Below are 16,636 nucleotides of genomic sequence, written 5' to 3'. Positions count from 1 at the left end.
CGCGGGACAAACAAACAACACAGCCAGATGGGACGCTTTGCAATGTGCAGCTCGCTGGAAAAATGTCTGTCTTGTCACAGCGTCCAGTCGAGTGGTAAAAGGCGGCTTGTCCACAAGCTCAATTAGACACTGAAGGTTGTGACGTTCTTCACTGCTGGATGGATTTTTTGGGAGGGGAGGTGCAAACGAAAACAAAGAAAGGGACCGCCTGGCACATATGTCCACTCGAAGACATGTGCCAGCAGGCTCCTTCTTGAAGGCTTGAGCAACATCTCAGTGAGTCCTCTCGCCTCGCTCACCTTCTACTTCTAAACAAGTTGAAATCACTCAGCTCCGCTTTTCTCCTCTTATTGTGTTTGTTCAGTAGAAGAGTCACAACTCTTTGCTTTTGTTCGCTAAACTAATGGGCCACACACACATTTAGGAGCTTGTATAGTTGATGCCAAGTTCAATAGATCAGTCATTTGGGAATCTCCCGAAATTCCCCATGGCCACCACGTCCCGGATTGGAGGAAAACATGAACATGGGTGTCTTCACTTAGATGAGCATTGCAGACTGACCGATTTCACTTGCTACTCTCTGTGTGTGCGTGTCTGTGGGGTGTGTGCGGGGTGTGTGTGTCTGTGTGTGTGTGTGTAGGACTACCACAAACCTCTGCTGGAGGCCGAGCCTCGCATCCTGAGTCCTCGCAAGATCCGGCCCATATTCCACAGAGTCCGGGAGATCACCCATTGCCATTCCATGTTCCAGATCGCGCTGGCGTCACGCGTGGCCGAATGGGACAGCTGCGAGAAAATCGGAGACTTGTTCGTCGCCTCGGTCAGTATGAGAAACCGTCTTTCCGTTTGCAGTACAGTTTGGAGATCTGGCGTTTGAATCTCCAATTAGTGATCTCTGAACGTGCACTATGAAGATCTCAGAACTGAGAGTTAGTTGCCTCTATCAAGGAGGATGGTTGAAACATTTGGTAGTTATATTTGTGCCTTTCACAGAGCATGATGTCAACAATTTCTTGACTTCCCAGTGAATAATACATGGCTGGCTCCAGTGACCCTTCACCTGAATGAGCATAAATGGTATCGATGCCTAATGTTTGAGCTGAGTCACTATCTGCCTCTCATCCAGCATTCCTGTTGCTAATCAAAACAGGGGCACCTTCTCGACTCTGTTGCGGGTGCTATTTATTTTCCTGTGTTACTGAAAAAGCATCCGTGATAACCTCTCAAACGGGACCATTACTTGCACTGAGGAGGCTTGCTTATTTCTTTGCACTTCCCAGGCTATCTCTCGTTCTCTCACTCTCTCTCTTTTTTAAAAACAAAAACAAACTTTAGTCTCTCTTCTGCTACAGTTCAAGTGAGCTGCAGGAATTAGATTGAGAAAATTGGCAAAGGTGTGTAGGTAGGGGAGCTTCCATTGTGGCCCCAAAATGAACGTGTTCAGCAGGACTTTTTCATTGTGCAGCTCCGCAGCCATTAGCTCCACTCATTTGTCCATCAGCACCAAGGGGTCCAGACTCTAATTCTCTGCTGGGCATCACGCAGTGTTGCTTTATTGCTGTCCGCAGACCGAGTGCCAAATGAGGCCTCGGTGGGAAAGAAAAGAAAGTGCAGGATGGTATTGACCTTTCTTTTCATCCAGGAAGAAAGCGCAAGGAAAGCATTGCAAATACGTAGAGTATGCGAGTAGATTTTTTTGGAAGGTTATATTCTGTCATCTTTTTTTTCTTTTTCTAGCCTCCAGAACATTTCAGTAATAGCTAGCTAGCTCTTAAACAACAACAAGCCACATGTATCTTATTTTATCCCCCTTCCCTTTCAACATATGCCCTGAATGAATTAAACTCATAAATCGCATGAAGTTCAGTGTGAAAGCACCTTCGTCAGAGTGAAGAGAGTAAACACTGCTCAAGCCGCTTTGCTCCTTGGTGTGTCCTCAGTTCTCCAAGTCCATGGTGCTGGACGTGTACAGCGACTACGTGAACAACTTCACCAACGCCATGGCACTCATTAAAAAGGCCTGCCTGTCCAAACCGGCCTTTCTGGAATTCCTCAAGGTGAGCTTCGGTTTTACACGCCATTTTTTCCCCTCAAATGAAGATGTGTTGTTTGTTTTCACCGGCGGCGTTTTGGGCCGATTGTGACTCTTCTCTCGTGCCCCCGAGGCAGATGGCCCTTTAATAATGCATACGTCTTGGCTTTGGAAGAAGACAATCGAATACTTTTCACAACTTACCTTTTTATGCGTTTTATAAATGTCCCGCTCTTGTGAAAATAGATCCTATTAGATGTAGGCACATTTTATGGTTTGGGGACATCTACTCCATTTTCTCAAATAGCAGCCAGGGGCAGTTTATTTACTCGGAAGCAGCAGTGGGTGTTTATTTGACACAGGTCGACGGAGAATGGTTACTTCCGTGTTACGGTGGGAAATGTCTTACTGCCTCACATTATTCCCTTTTCGGCTCCCTTTATTACTAATTACAGTCCATAAAAGTAGTGGAGTCAAAGTGAACAAAATGAAGCTAAGCAATCATTGTGTGTTACATTATTTCTTGTGTCACGGCCTCCCTAAGTTGTCACCATTCAACTACAGGGCAATTGAGAATAACCACACCGGCTGCACAAAAGTCAGCCATGTGAGTCACTACGCTTTATTTATCTTTGCTTCAAATGCTCGCTTCAAAGTGTACAGATGAAAGGGCGTGACGTCGCTTGCAGACTGAAGACTGTTATCTCTCTGGTGGTGAACAAGTCACATGATCTGACTCAGAAATTGTACGTGCTTGAAAAACTCAACTTGACTTTGATTTGAACTACATGAACTCACAAGTTATCCTCGTAGCATTTTCACCATAAAGTGCCTTTTTTTTTTGTACAGAAATACTTCTTGTATCATTTGCACAAACCAGGCAATGACCCCGAATGCCTTTTGTACTGCTGAGGAGTGAATTTGTGAGAAGCCAACCAAAAATAGATGGAGGCTTGCTGTAGACATATTGGTTGCTAATGCTCCCTCACCCCCGCCACCATCATTCCCTCTCTACAGCTCCACCACTCTTACTGATCCTCCGAGAAAAGGACCACTCAAGCTAATGGTGGCGGAGGAACATTAGCACCTTGTAATTTCCATGGCGTCAAGCCGGATCACTTCGATCCTCCTGTCGCCCGGCCACCTGGAAGTGACAGCGCGAAGAATAACAAATCAGAAAGGAAACCCTGCCGGGGGTCCGCGCTCCCATTTGCCGGCTGGTGGCTGTGACTCCGCTTGATGCCTCCTACAAATGATTACTGGAGGCAGGATTACTGCAGGCGCTGCCTTTTGTATCCGTAGAGAAATTCAGGTCCTGTCCTCAATGTTCAGTCAGGTGATGTACATTATTGTGCCAGGCATTCCCGGCCGGGGCTTGATCTGCCATCTTTGCCACTGAGCTTTGAGCATCACTGGCCTGATTAAGAAATTGCAATGTCCTTAATCACCGCCGCTTATGTATTTTCTATTATTCATAGCATTTTGAATTATTGAGAAGCGTCTCCACTAGTGGAATTGAACGGATTCTCCAGCTTCCATCTTTAGTCGTACCGCAATAAGCCGTAGGCTTTTTACAAATTGACCCCAAGGAAGCGTGCTGAAATGATATGGCTCGACTATTTGAGATCTTTATAGTATGACTCGAAGGGGTTAAGTGTAGCCTGGGTTGTCGACAGAAATTACACAGTCTTAGCTGCATGAGAATTTAATTTGACGCTGTTTCATAGTTTGTTGTATCGTTTTGGTTTAAGGTATTTAGGGCAAACGATTACTCATGTAGAGCAGCAGGTCATCTATTTTCTGTTAATGACAATGTGCCTTTGTGTCTTCCTCTCCCCCTTTGGTCCCGTCCTCTGCAGAAGAAGCAGGCGTCCAGCTTGGACCGCATCACGCTCTATGGACTGATGGTGAAGCCCATTCAGCGATTCCCCCAATTCATATTACTTCTGCAGGTAGGCAGTGAATAATGTGTGCGCTGCTTGGGCCACATAGACAGATCCGTGCCATACATTTAAAACGGGAAGTGCCGCTCCCGTGAGTGAAAATGCCAACCTTCCCTTCAGGACATGCTGAAGAACACGCCCAAGGGCCACGTGGACCGCCTGCCCCTGCAACTCGCCCTCACCGAGCTGGAGATGCTGGCTGAGAAGCTCAACGAGCAGAAGCGGGTCGCCGACCAGATTGCTGAGACGCAGCAGCTCGCGCGCAGCGTCAGTGATCGTCTGCTCAGTAAGGTGACCAATGGCACGAAAACATCTTTGTGCGCTTTTGAGTGCAAATGAAAAATCTGACATATAGCATCCATTTTCCATAACGCTCCAATAGTCTTGCAAACAATTACATGTGCACTCAGTTAGGCTCTAAGACGCAATTTATCAAGAATCAATTCCAGACAGTCGCCGGAATTCTAATCATCGGCTATAATCCCTAGTGGGGAGGTGTGTTTTTTTTCATTTTTATTTTATTTTGATTAACTCCAGAAAATGACGCCTATTATCATAGCCACTCTCCATTAGCAACCCGAAATGAGATCTTGCAGCCGCACGTCTCAACAAATGCTGCGCTGTATAAAGAGAATTAGACGCTAAATGACACATTTAATTGAAAGCTGAGGAGGAGCGCTTTGCTTTTACGCTCCCCCAACGGAAGCGGCTCCAAAAGCCCCCCGACTACTTCCCCCTCCCAGTCAGCCGATGTGTTCCAAGTCTTCGAGTGGAGCCGATTGGGCCGATCCGCCTTTATTCCTCGCACCCAATTCACTGCAGTGACACTGCAGAAAAGCGCCTCGTCTTCTATTGCCCCCATAACTGTCCAATGAAATATTCATTCTGCGCCTCAAACTGTCTACGCTGGCCAGATTGAACAGATAACAGTCAGAGTGTGAATGCATACCCACACACATAAATGTGGCGCAAAGCCCATTGTGTCCTGATACTGCCGACTTTAAGGATACGGTCTCACAGGAAGGAAGCCATTAAACCACCAATCACTCCCTTTATGGGCGCGGGCCGCAAGCGAAGCGCCGGGTAGACGCTGCGGTAGTAGGACGTCCTCCAAGATGCTTCCCCGCACTGCGGGTGGCGGACACGCCTTTTTGGTCATATAAACATCACATTATGAAAGGCTTGAAATCCAATTTTCAATGAGCTACTCGCTGCTGGCAGTATTGTGAGACTTGCTTCAAATTGGCAAAAGTGCTCACACGGACAGATATGTGTGTTTAAATAAATACTAGTAAAAGAAGTACAGTGGTGCCTTGAGATATGAGGCGTTGTGAACCCTTTTTTTAATTTTTTTTTTTTACTTGAAGGTAAAAAGTTGGCAAGCAGCAACATGGCAGATCGTGAACAATTTCTCCAAAACAAGTCTTCAAGCTGTTTAGTCAGGTTTTCTGCTCAACTAAGCATAGAAGAAAGAGAATCACATAATGTGTATTAAAAACATGCTCACATTTTGCCTTGTGCAAGCTTAATACTTGGGCAGATTGCAAAACACCATAGACGGATTAACAAATAGCACCAGTACTTGCTTTGACTGCCGAATGTAAACAAAAAAGACAATCATATTTCCCTTATCCTCAATGAAAAGTGACTCATATTACTGTGTTTACTGAATCACTTACAATAGTTGTGAAAATCTTCTTCGAATGTTTCTTCTTCCCCTGATGACCAAAGCACGCACACCCGAAGCAGTCACAGTGATTTAATTATGATGCACAACCGGTTTAATATTTTACATTCAATTTACTTCTCATTCATTGTATAGAATGCGACACTTATTTCCTTTCTTTCCTTAACAAATAACACAAATGGAAAGTTAAACAAAACTCTATATTTGCAGTCAGCTACTGTATTCATAATACCTGTTTTGATAGCTTGATTCGATATTGATGACTTCTCTGCTCGCAAAATAGTTTGCTTCTTTTATGAACTTGCATAGTGCTCATACTGAGGAGGAAAAAAAAAACATTCCAAAAAATCCATATTTGACTGAGGTCTTCACTGCCGGCAGCTTGAGATGGGCGCGTGATGCATAAAAAGCAGGCGGACGTATTGATTTAGACACTCGTAAAAGAAGCGGGATAAAGAGATAAAAATGCTTCCTCCTGAATAAAACGCTGTTATTGGGTGCTTAAATTGTGTATGTAGCAAACCTGATACGCAGCAAAGTGCGTCTCTATCGTGTTTGTGGATATTCTTCTTTATCCAGTCATTGCTCTCTGAAGGTGGATCGCAACTGGACCGCTCCGGTTGTCAAAATCGAAGTCGCAGTTGCGCGATGCGGCATTGTCATGATAACCCATCAAAATGCACGAAGGTTTTCACATAGGTGAAAAATACATTTGCGGGTTACATTTGCGGGTCACCTCACCGGACTCTCCTCTGATCTAAGCCATTCAATTGTCCCCCGCAGCAACTGAACCTCGAGCAAGGCTCTCTGGTCCAGTGCGAGACACTCATCGAGACCGTGTATGGCGAGCGCGGACAAGTGCTCAAGTCCAAGGAGCGCAAGGTCTTCCTCTTTGACGATGTCCTAATCTGTGCCAACATAAATGTCAAGTAAGTCCCGCTGGGAGAAGCAAAATGCTGGCTTTTTCTACTTGTGTATTTGCGGGAGTTGAGTTTTCCTCGAGGGACGAGCGGCAAATGGCAATGAGGTTACGCCAGGCTCCAATGTGACGACGCTCTGAGAATATTCTGGCGTCGTGCATACGGCAGATGTCTGCGAGGCTTTTTGGGTGCTATTTGAGGGCGCGGGAGTTCATTCGGTTTGTGAAGCAAAAATGGTAGAATGCCTAACCACGGCTGCAGGAGTGAGTTGGGCTCGTTCCTACGAATCATCTGTGATAGAACCATCATCGATCGACTAAAACACAGAGTCGAAGTTTTCATTCAGAATCTTCTTTTATTTCTTTATTTGCTAAAGATGCCACTTCCAGCCCTCTCGTCATAGTAATTATCGCTCCGTGTATCGTTGCACTCAAGAGTCCCCAAGTTGACTTTGACCACCTTCTAGTCTCTTGACAAACAACACAATCTTGATTGTCTGCGTGATTGCACAAATACATGAATGGCAATTAGCACGTCGTCGCAGCATGTCGTCCAGTTTGGGTTGGCGACACGTGTGATGAGCCACATCGGAATTGCAAAAATACATTTCAATTGTCTGCCAAAAACACCCGGAAAACCGCACTGTGTCGCACCCAATGCAGCATATAAAACCCAAAATGTGTGCAGCCGGTTCAGTTTCAAATTTTCAAGCCGTCGTGTGCTGAAATTCCGAAAACGTATTTTTTTGTGTGCGTGGAAGCGAAAGTGGGCCGATCACCGACAGATGCTTGCAATGTCGCCCCCACCAGGGGCTCTCCAGACATAAGCAGCCTGGTCCCGGTGGGGCCCAAGTACACCATGAAGTGGAGCGCCCCCCTGCAGCAGGTGCAGGTGGTGGAGGTGGGCCAGGACGTTTCCCAGGGCAAGGAGGCTGCCGTCTACCAGCAGAATGCCAGCAGGCGGCAAAGCAACGCGCAGGCCTCAGGTGAGCCCGAGCTGAGATCAAGCGCACGTCAACCGCTTCATCCAATTGCCGCATATGCGTCTCCGTCGAGTTGAGTTCTGCATACAGAAAAAGCCAGAGCTGCACTGAAAAGGTCTGACTTCACTTGACTAAACACTCCAAACCAATTCATCAATTCCATCTTGAGATGTGTGGACCACCAATGTTCTCTGGGCCGTAGTTTGGACACCCAAGAGTTAATCTCATCACATGCGCTCACTCGGCGCGGCTAATCTGTTCCTGCCCTCGAGTATTCCCCGCAGGGCTGCAGATGAGTCCGCTCTGCTTGTCACTCTGATTGAGGACTGATTTTTTTGCAAGAAGGGATAGCGATGACGGCCACTTGTTCCGGCGCAATCCCTGACCTGCTTTATCTCGGACAGAGGTGCCAGGCTAGACGAGCCGCGGCGTCACCGCCGGCTCATTTTCCTCTGATAGACCACAAGCGCATCCGCAGTGCCGTCATCAATCTGGCCGGACTGTACCGCCATTTTCCAGGCCCAATTAGAGAGCCATGTGCGTTAGTTTGGAACTGGCGGCCAAGAGACTCAGACACAGCGTGACCAGATTGAATGTGACCGTGGACGTGCGTACATCATCACAATAGAAATATTTAGAAGGAAGAGAACAAAGCCAGTGTGTGCGAATCTTACTTTCCTCCTCCCCATTGGAGTGCCTTCGTCGTCCCATGTGTTTCGGCAGGTTTTGGATGCGGATCAAACAAGGCTTTCCATTCACCTGTTCCCGCGGAGAGACTGGAAATCCATCGGCGAGCGTGAATGCCGTCACACCGGCGCGATTTAGTTGCAGAAAAGCCGATGTTTAGAGCCAGCGCTCTGGGCTGGCGGCTGCCCGCGCACGACCATTTGAGAGCGTGAAAACCCGCATCCCGTCTTTACGGGATTACGCTGGATTACAACTCAGCACATTCACCTCGGGAGGGTTTTTCCCAGCTCAAATTGAGGCAGAGGTGCTACCGTTGTGGTCATCTGCACTAGAGTGTATGGCTGCCTCAAACCTAGATGTTTTTGCTTTTAATGTATTTTAATGTTATTTGGATTAAAACAGATGAGCCATGATTGGTCGTTATGAAGAATGTTTTCTTGAAGAGTTTGAAAAAATGCAAGAAAAGTCCGCTTGGATTCATGCTAACTAACGATGCAAAACGCCATAGATTGGCTGAAAATGTTTTTAGAAGACATCTTTAAATCTATTATGTGTAGAAAGAAAATATAACAAGACTTTCAGACATTTTCTTTATCCTCATCGAAGAACCACAGTTACTGTAGCTTTCTGGGTCGAGACCTGTCCGTCATATGCCTTAATTGTTTTTTTTCCCCACGTGGCCAAGTTGCACACACCAGAAGGAGCAGCACACAATGTCCAGTGAATGGAAGTAACCAATGTAGCAAAATCCATTTGGTTCTTCTGGGAGTAACCCAAAATTAGGTCCTGGAAGCCTCTTAGAAATCCCATATTGAGGAACCCCCCCCCCAGAAAATTTCGTTCTGCCTGTGAACAAGTCCAAGCAATCCTGCGCTCTCTTTCTTCCCACCTATTGATTTCCTTACACGCTGGGCGGCTTTTTCGTTCTCCCTAAATTCGGGATGCCATTAAAAGCAAAGCCCTCCGATAGAGCTTCTTAAATGAACATCTCAAGGCCATCCAAACATCCTCCCGCTTCCACTCACCAGGATAGACAACAAGTCCCCGGGGAGAGGCCACTAAGCCAGCATACAGCACCCTGTGATCTGTCTCTTTGTTTATTACACGCTGGCAGTGACGGTGCGCAACACCTCTGCAGTCAAATGCACCTTGCCGATTTAATTAGGCATTCGCGCAGTCGTCGAAGGCACGCCATCGATTGGCGGCAGTAGGCGAGCGAGACTTTGAAGCGCCGGCTACGAATCGATGCTGTCTTTTGCGTCTAATAAGACACCTGCGCTCCTCTTGGCCCAGAAAAGGGCATCATAGGCCCAAATAACACTTTCTACATTCCATGGCTGGAGCTCCACTCCGTAATGATGAAGATCGATACAGCCGCTACGCAGCACACCTTTTTCATTTCTACCTCTGCAGTTTGTGAAAACTACCGCTCCTATTTGTTTTCCATGTCTACCAAATCCTTATCCATTTGCCAAGAGCATGTACATTCTTTAGAGAAGATACATTTTACTCTTGACATCATTTCATATGCAGGATTAGCCGTTAGCACGTGTGGCGTTCGACTTTGGGGTCTGGTTTTCCTCTGTGGATTTTGCATGTTCTCCTCGTGCTCGTGTGGCTTTGCTCGGCATTGCCAAAATGTCAACTTTGTCGTAACTACTCACAGTTTTTCAAATCTTCTTTGTCATCAGTATTCCAGACGTTGTTTCATGTGGACAGCGCGTTGCTCATTTTTTTAAATATTAGCTCACCTGCTATTCAGAGTGTGCTGTGCAGTCATGAATAGTAAAGTGTTAAAAGAAAATTGGCTACTCCAAAGTGTTTTAAGTAATTTGTTTGCTTGTTGGTTTCATCGATTGTAGTCTGACGGCCATTTTGAATGTTTTAGGGAAATCCATCCTGGGTCCTCCTCGACTCTACCAAGAACTGCAGGAGCTTCAGCATGACCTTTGTGTGGTGGAGGACGTGACGCTACTTGTGGGCACCCTGGAGGGGACCTACCAGGTGTGTTTAGGATTTAAACTTCAATTAAATTTTTTTTCTCACAGAAAATTTGTTTTATTCCAAAAAGTATTGTTTTCAAGTATGAGTGGTTCTCACTTTAACTTATTTGCAAGAACCACATGGAAGACAGTATGCCTTTTGAACACTTGCAAATGGAGAGGTCGTTTGTCGCTGTGAATACAGCGATGTTCGAACGAAGTCTGACTTTGGATTCTTGCAAGAGTATTTATTGAGAGAAAGCACGGTAGGGGTGAGAGTTGACTGGTTTGGTGAACCCCTGGCCTCTGATCAAATCAGAGCAGGGGGTGTTTTACGACGTTGTGTAAACCGAACAACTTTGATTGCTTCCTCTGCAGCTTAGTACTTTGTTCTACTACGACAGGACAAGTTTAGTTAATTATTACAGGTTACATTCCAACTAAATCATAGGATCAAACTAATCTATCAACCCTAACAAAATATGTGGTTTTGTTTTGGCCTTCAATATGCAGGGAATTACTTTCACCATATTTGCTGTTTTACATTCATGAAATCGTATTCAAATTTTTTTATTTCCTCGCCATAGTGAATGACTGAAAACCTTCCTTTTGTCTGTTGAAGTGAAGTTGCCTTCATTGTGTTGCCCAAGCCATAGTGTCAAATAGGAAAAAAGTTTTCATCAAGGGGGGGGGGGGGGGGGGCGATATAAGGCTGATGCCAGAGTCGCACTCGCTGCGCCGCCACTCATCCCGCAGTGTTAAAAATCAGAACAGCAGCTGACACCGTGGCGCCGTCATCCGCCGCATAGTGCGGGCGGAAGAAGGATGGAGGTGATATCTGGCAATCACAGAAGAGCCTCTTGAACTAATGGTGGCAGTTTTGCCTTCATGTGCCAAGAGCGTGCACATTGTCCTCTGGAGATTGCTGCTCTGTCAGCCAAAGAGGCAAAATTGATTGAGACCCGCCAGTTGCATCCTCTCAAATTCTGATGACAGTCTGATCAATTTAATTTTTACTCACGCTAAAGCCATTCAAACCGAGCGTGAGCCCACTTAGGGCCTGAAGTTTGCCAAGTGAGCATGCTGGGATGATGACAGTCAACTTTGCAGTAGAATGATAAAAATGACTCCAGGAGATCCACCAAACAGAGTACACAACATGCGTGTTGGTGTCATGTAATACAAGAGCTTCATGCAATCACCTCCCACATTCCGGTGGCCCTTTTTCGAACGGCATCTGATGACTGCGCCATTTGTTCCCGCCCCCTTGCAACATGTTGTAACTCTGCTTTGCTTTTGTCTCCCATCAAAGAACCTGAACACCACCGTGGCGCAGGACTGGTGTCTGGCTCTGCAGAGGCTTATTCGCATCAAAGAAGAGCAGATCCAGAGTGCCAACAAATGCCGCTTACGCCTGCAGCTGCCCGGCAGGCCAGACAAGTGAGTCAAATATCATACCCTGCTAACACTGGTATGGGGTACCGCCAGTAAACATTGGTGGGTTTTTTTTTTTTTTTTTTTAATCTTGTACTTTACTTTTAACATGCAGTTCAATCTTTAACTTTAATTACAGTATCCTACATTGTATTTAATTCAAGCCCTTAAGACATGTTCACTGAGCAACATGACCTTTTGTAGACCCACAAAAAAGTCACAGGAAGCCACACCTGAAAAAAAGTCAGCGTTTTTTTTGGAGTGGCCCTTTAGAAATATTCGCTACATTGTACAAGACCTTTAGGTAGATTGATCCCAAATTTGAGCCTCGTGTGCTACAAAAACTGTCTATTGCAGAAAATGTCTTTGTCATTGTGTGTAAGCATGACATACATGTAGCACACATGGCTCACGCTTGTGATGCGGGCTGGGTTTTGTGACAGTTTTTTTGCCTGTTGAAACTCTTCTTACATAAAGCATTTCCACAAACTAGCGACCGGAATCCTAATGGCTTGTGTGCAGCTAACAAATGTGCTATTTTGGACGACTTAGGACGCAGGAAAATGAAATAATGGCGTTGGATAATGGATCCCATTTTTCCGCGTTTGGCGGGGGAAAGAGCAAGAATTCAGCGTGGTGAGGGGAAAAAAAGAACATTGATTGCGATGTCTACACTTGAGTCTTTCTGAAAGAAACAGTAATAATAACAAGAATAAGAAAATGTAATGATTGAGCTTCGCAGTGAAACGCTCGAAGCGGGCCGACTGCCTGCATTGCCGAGCTGAAGTGACAGCTTGACTGTACACATTGGTCGCATCCGTGTCTCCCGTTTCCCTCGTCAACTGTCACAGCGGACCTGCTGGGCCGATCTGCTTACACACGTGTTTGATGGCTCCAGATGTTGCCCTCGCGTGAGTCCCTTAAAAAGGCGGGATCCCCTTTTCTGAGAGAGGGCTTTTCAAACTCAGGGACCTTTTTTCCCTCTATGCAGCAGACTAGAAATAATCCAGAGAGTCAGGAAAGATAGTCATTATTGTTGTAGCATTGTTCAGTGAAGTGAAGGCAGACCTCAAGCCCGAATGCTAGCCGGAGATGGCGACTCCACAAAATTGGTCTGGAGAATTAAAAGACAACAAAGCCAACTCCAGGGGAGACAACTCCTGCCAGGTCATGGAAGCAACTCTGCTTGCGTGCTTACAACGAAATTGTGCCGGGATGTTTTTGCACCCTGCCGGTGCGGGCGCTGCGAGCAGGGGGGGGGGGGGGGGTGACAGGTTGCACAGCGGGCGCCCATTCTGATGCCACCCAGGTTGTGGCAGTGGCAGATTACAAAGGGAGTGCAAAACAGCAGGCAGGCGTACAAACTTTGACTTGATTTTGCCGGCCTCCTTGCCAAAATGTTTACATGAACCGTAATTTTCAGACTATAAGTCGCACCAGCCATAAAATGCACAATAAAGTGAAAAAAACCCATATATAAGTCGCACCGGAGTATAGGTCGCACTTTTGGGGCAAATTTATTTGTCAAAATCCAACACCCAGAACAGACATGATGGTTCAGGCAAAACGATACGGTATGCTAACGTGACATATACACAAACGAGGAGCTGAGAACGGGCCTGACGTAACATTCAGATTTATTCAAATAAGTATTACATAAATAACACGTTTATCAAACCATCTGTGTCACTCCAATTCATTAAATCCATCCGTCGTCCCCCCACCCAAACTATGAAAAAAAAACGCGACTTATAGTCTGAAAATTACGGTAATTTGTGGGAATTTACTGCAAGATAGCAAAATTTTATACTATTGATGGGTTGTTTGTCTTAAATCATGAAACCGCTGATAGTCATGTGACACGGGTTCATGATTGTATATGTTCAACATTGTTGGTACTTTGATCAGCTCTATTTTAATCGCTTTGCCTCCATCTACAAGCATTTCGAAAACACTCAACTCAGCTTTTCATGGTATGAGTTGCTTCCATTGTGTGTTTCCAAACGTCTCCATCTCAACTTTCCTTTTAACATTTCCTACAAATCTCCCTCCGTAGTCACAATGTACAAAGGCCTACTTGGCATCGGAAAGAACTTGGCGTGCGACGTGCATGATGGCGCCTGAGCGCGGGAGCGCAGCAGGGACCTCCCTCTTCTACCGAGCGGCTGCCTTCCTGTCTGGCCGCGAGCGATGCTCTGCAGTCAGGCAGGCACATCACAGGCTGCACACCGCAAACAGCGCGTACGTGGGGAGAATCCCGACACGCCTCCTCAAAGGCAGCGAGCAGGCCGCTATGTGTGACAGCGCTTCATTAATATGGCGCCTTCTCGCGCCGCTGCGGGAGCCGCCGATGCGCACTTCAAATCTCACCCAACGCTGCCGCCACTTTATCTTCCTTTTGCTAATGGCACCTCATTGGAAGTTCATCCAGGCAGAGAGGCTCGCCCAAATAATGCACCCCCCCAACACACACACACACACACACACACACACACACACACACACACACACACACACACACACACACACACACACACACCTCGGAGACTCTTTGTGATCTTATCTCGGTGACCGCGCACTACGGTGACTTCTCGCCGTAACTCCCGTGAGGAGTAGAGAGAGAGGCGTGGACGAATAAATGGACTGCCCTTGTAGCGATCTGATCTGAAGGAAATAGACTCAACTTCCGTCAACGTGGCAGTCGCGGGTACTGGAGCCTCTACTAGTACCGGTGCTTGTGCACAACTCATTGGGCCAGATTTAGTTAAAAGTCAAGCAGCAGCAAATGAGAAGATAAAACAATACACTAAAATAAAACAGCACGCTCATCATCAAGTTAAGTTTTAAGCAAAAAGGTTGCGTTTCACTCTATATTTGTATTTGTCTAAAGCAGTTTATCGAATTAGTTTGCATTAACTTGACAACCGATAGAATCGCCGTCAGCGTTTCTCTCCCGGTCGGCCACCCAATAAAAATCAATGCAAGTGCAGGTTTTGGGACGCATTACTTGAGGGAGATGAGGTCAAAGATCAAGTCGCGCCGTGTTTTCGCAGACAATGCATTATTAAAGAAAGTGGGCACTAATCCGCATGCATTATGCGGCGACCCCAAAATGGAGATGGCGGGGGGGGGTGACATTTAGCCCCGGCAAAAACATTCAATGCGAATTCTTGCATTAACTTTTCATAGTAGAGTGGAGGAGGCAGAAAATAATTCAGCTCCGGTGCCAGCAGGTCAATAGCTGCGGGCTGCCGTCAGTCCAAAGACCGCCGCAACTTCAAGCAGCCTCCGACTCGGAAGCTTTGCCACGCTGCTGTTATTCATCCAACCGCCTCCACAAACATAAAACGAAGCGGGCGCAGCATTTTGACGGGCTGTCATGAAGATTTGATGAATGGCGTGATAGGTGGACAGACAGAAGATAGCCGTTATCTTACACACAGAATCACTGTGGCAAAGTTACTCCTTTTTAATGCTTACTGACTGAAAATATTTCCCATTGAGCTCAATTATGATTGGGAGTGTATATCACACTCACACCATCATCAAACTTTAACAATGTGTGGTCATTGTGGTATTGAAGCGCTGCCCCCAAGGCCGAAAATGCCTTCCTTTGTGGCAGGGTGTGTTCCACATCCTCAGAGAATAGCCAGACTTTATTGTATCCAAGCAATTATAAAGAAATTTTTCCATAATATGTCCCCTTTAATCCACGTTGACGCTCTTACGCGGCATGTTTCCGCTCTGATGATGGCGTCTTCTTGATGAACAGGCTCTCAATGAGCGAGCAAATGTCGGCCTGCCGCTCTCTCGTGCGTCCGTCCTGGTACGGCCTTGTCCTTGTGCGTCGGTGTCACGACTGCGCCTCGCCGCTCACCTGCCGTCATAAATCAGCTGGATCCCTCCACCCTCTCCATCTTCTTCTCCTGCTCTGCCTCCCCTTTACCTCCCAGCGCCTTCATCTCTTCTGCCGGTGTGGCGCGCATGCACTGCGGCTGTCAATCATCCAATCAGAGGCCGCGTTATCACGTCGCAGGCCCCGCGGGCTCGAGCTGTCGCAAAAAAGAATCCAACTGAGTGAGCAGTTGCGTTTCCCTCACACGCCTCCTTCCTTCTCCCTCTTTCACAAACTGCCTGGACTATATTTAGACAGCAAATGGTGTGTCTGTTGCATCGGCATCTTCTGGTACCTCATTTTTTTTTTTTAGATGGCATGTGTCAGAGACAAACAACAACTACAATTGGCATGCAATGGAGAATAACAAACCTGTATGTATTTTTGTACTGTTAATATAATATATAATATATATATATATTTTTTTACAAAACCGCTACAGTTAGATAAATAATTTCAGGTACGATATTCTGGATATACTCTCCCAAACATATCCATCCATCTTCTTCCGCTTATCCGGGGTCGGGTCGCGGGAGCAGCAGCTTTAGCAGGGACTCCCAGACTTCCCTCTCCCCAGCCACTTCATCCAGTTCATCCCAGGCCAGCCGAGAGACATAGTCTCTCCAGCGCATCCTGGGTCGTCCCCGGGGTCTCCTACCGGTGGGACATGGGGAGGTGTTCCGGGCATCTCTCCCAAACATATCAATGATGTTTATTGTCAAACTACATTCGTATCCAGCAGGCATATTCACCAAATGTGTTGGACGTCCGTATGCAGTTTTAGATTGTTTGGAATATGTTATTTTTGGAACGTTCCGTATGTTGATACTGGTGCCAAATAAATCAATAGATGAGTAGATGATGACAAAAATTAATTAGCAATGACGATGCGGGAATCCACAAAAGATGGCTAGCGGGTTTCTAATGTCCCTTGACGGTACACTTTAGTGTTAAAGTTAGATGACAGACACCTGAAGATTAAAAAAAAAAGGGCATTCACTTTCAGAGGTCAAAAGGCTGTGTGAGAAAATGATGAGCGCTAAGTGCTATGGCCTTATCGGTCACTTGTGCTCC

The 16,636-nt window shown here is 46.4% G+C and overlaps 1 protein-coding gene across 2 annotated transcripts in view; it reads left to right on the top strand.

Annotated features, from left to right (window-relative positions):
- Positions 1–16,636, top strand: part of arhgef10la (Rho guanine nucleotide exchange factor (GEF) 10-like a) — a 67,284-nt gene that overhangs the window by 15,492 nt on the left and 35,156 nt on the right. For both annotated transcript variants that reach the window (XM_085923991.1, XM_085923990.1), the window contains 8 exons: positions 641–820; positions 1,941–2,057; positions 3,892–3,984; positions 4,096–4,266; positions 6,446–6,591; positions 7,392–7,567; positions 10,140–10,255; positions 11,546–11,673. In XM_085923991.1, coding sequence (XP_085780117.1) covers positions 641–820; positions 1,941–2,057; positions 3,892–3,984; positions 4,096–4,266; positions 6,446–6,591; positions 7,392–7,567; positions 10,140–10,255; positions 11,546–11,673 — 1,127 coding nt within the window. The remainder of the gene's footprint in view (positions 1–640; positions 821–1,940; positions 2,058–3,891; positions 3,985–4,095; positions 4,267–6,445; positions 6,592–7,391; positions 7,568–10,139; positions 10,256–11,545; positions 11,674–16,636) is intronic.

Source organism: Syngnathus leptorhynchus, chromosome 11 (genome assembly GCF_054491065.1).
Source record: "Syngnathus leptorhynchus isolate UIUO chromosome 11, UIUO_Slep, whole genome shotgun sequence".
In the NCBI taxonomy this organism is placed as follows: domain Eukaryota; kingdom Metazoa; phylum Chordata; class Actinopteri; order Syngnathiformes; family Syngnathidae; genus Syngnathus; species Syngnathus leptorhynchus.
This window is presented reverse-complemented; position numbering and strand designations above follow the sequence as displayed.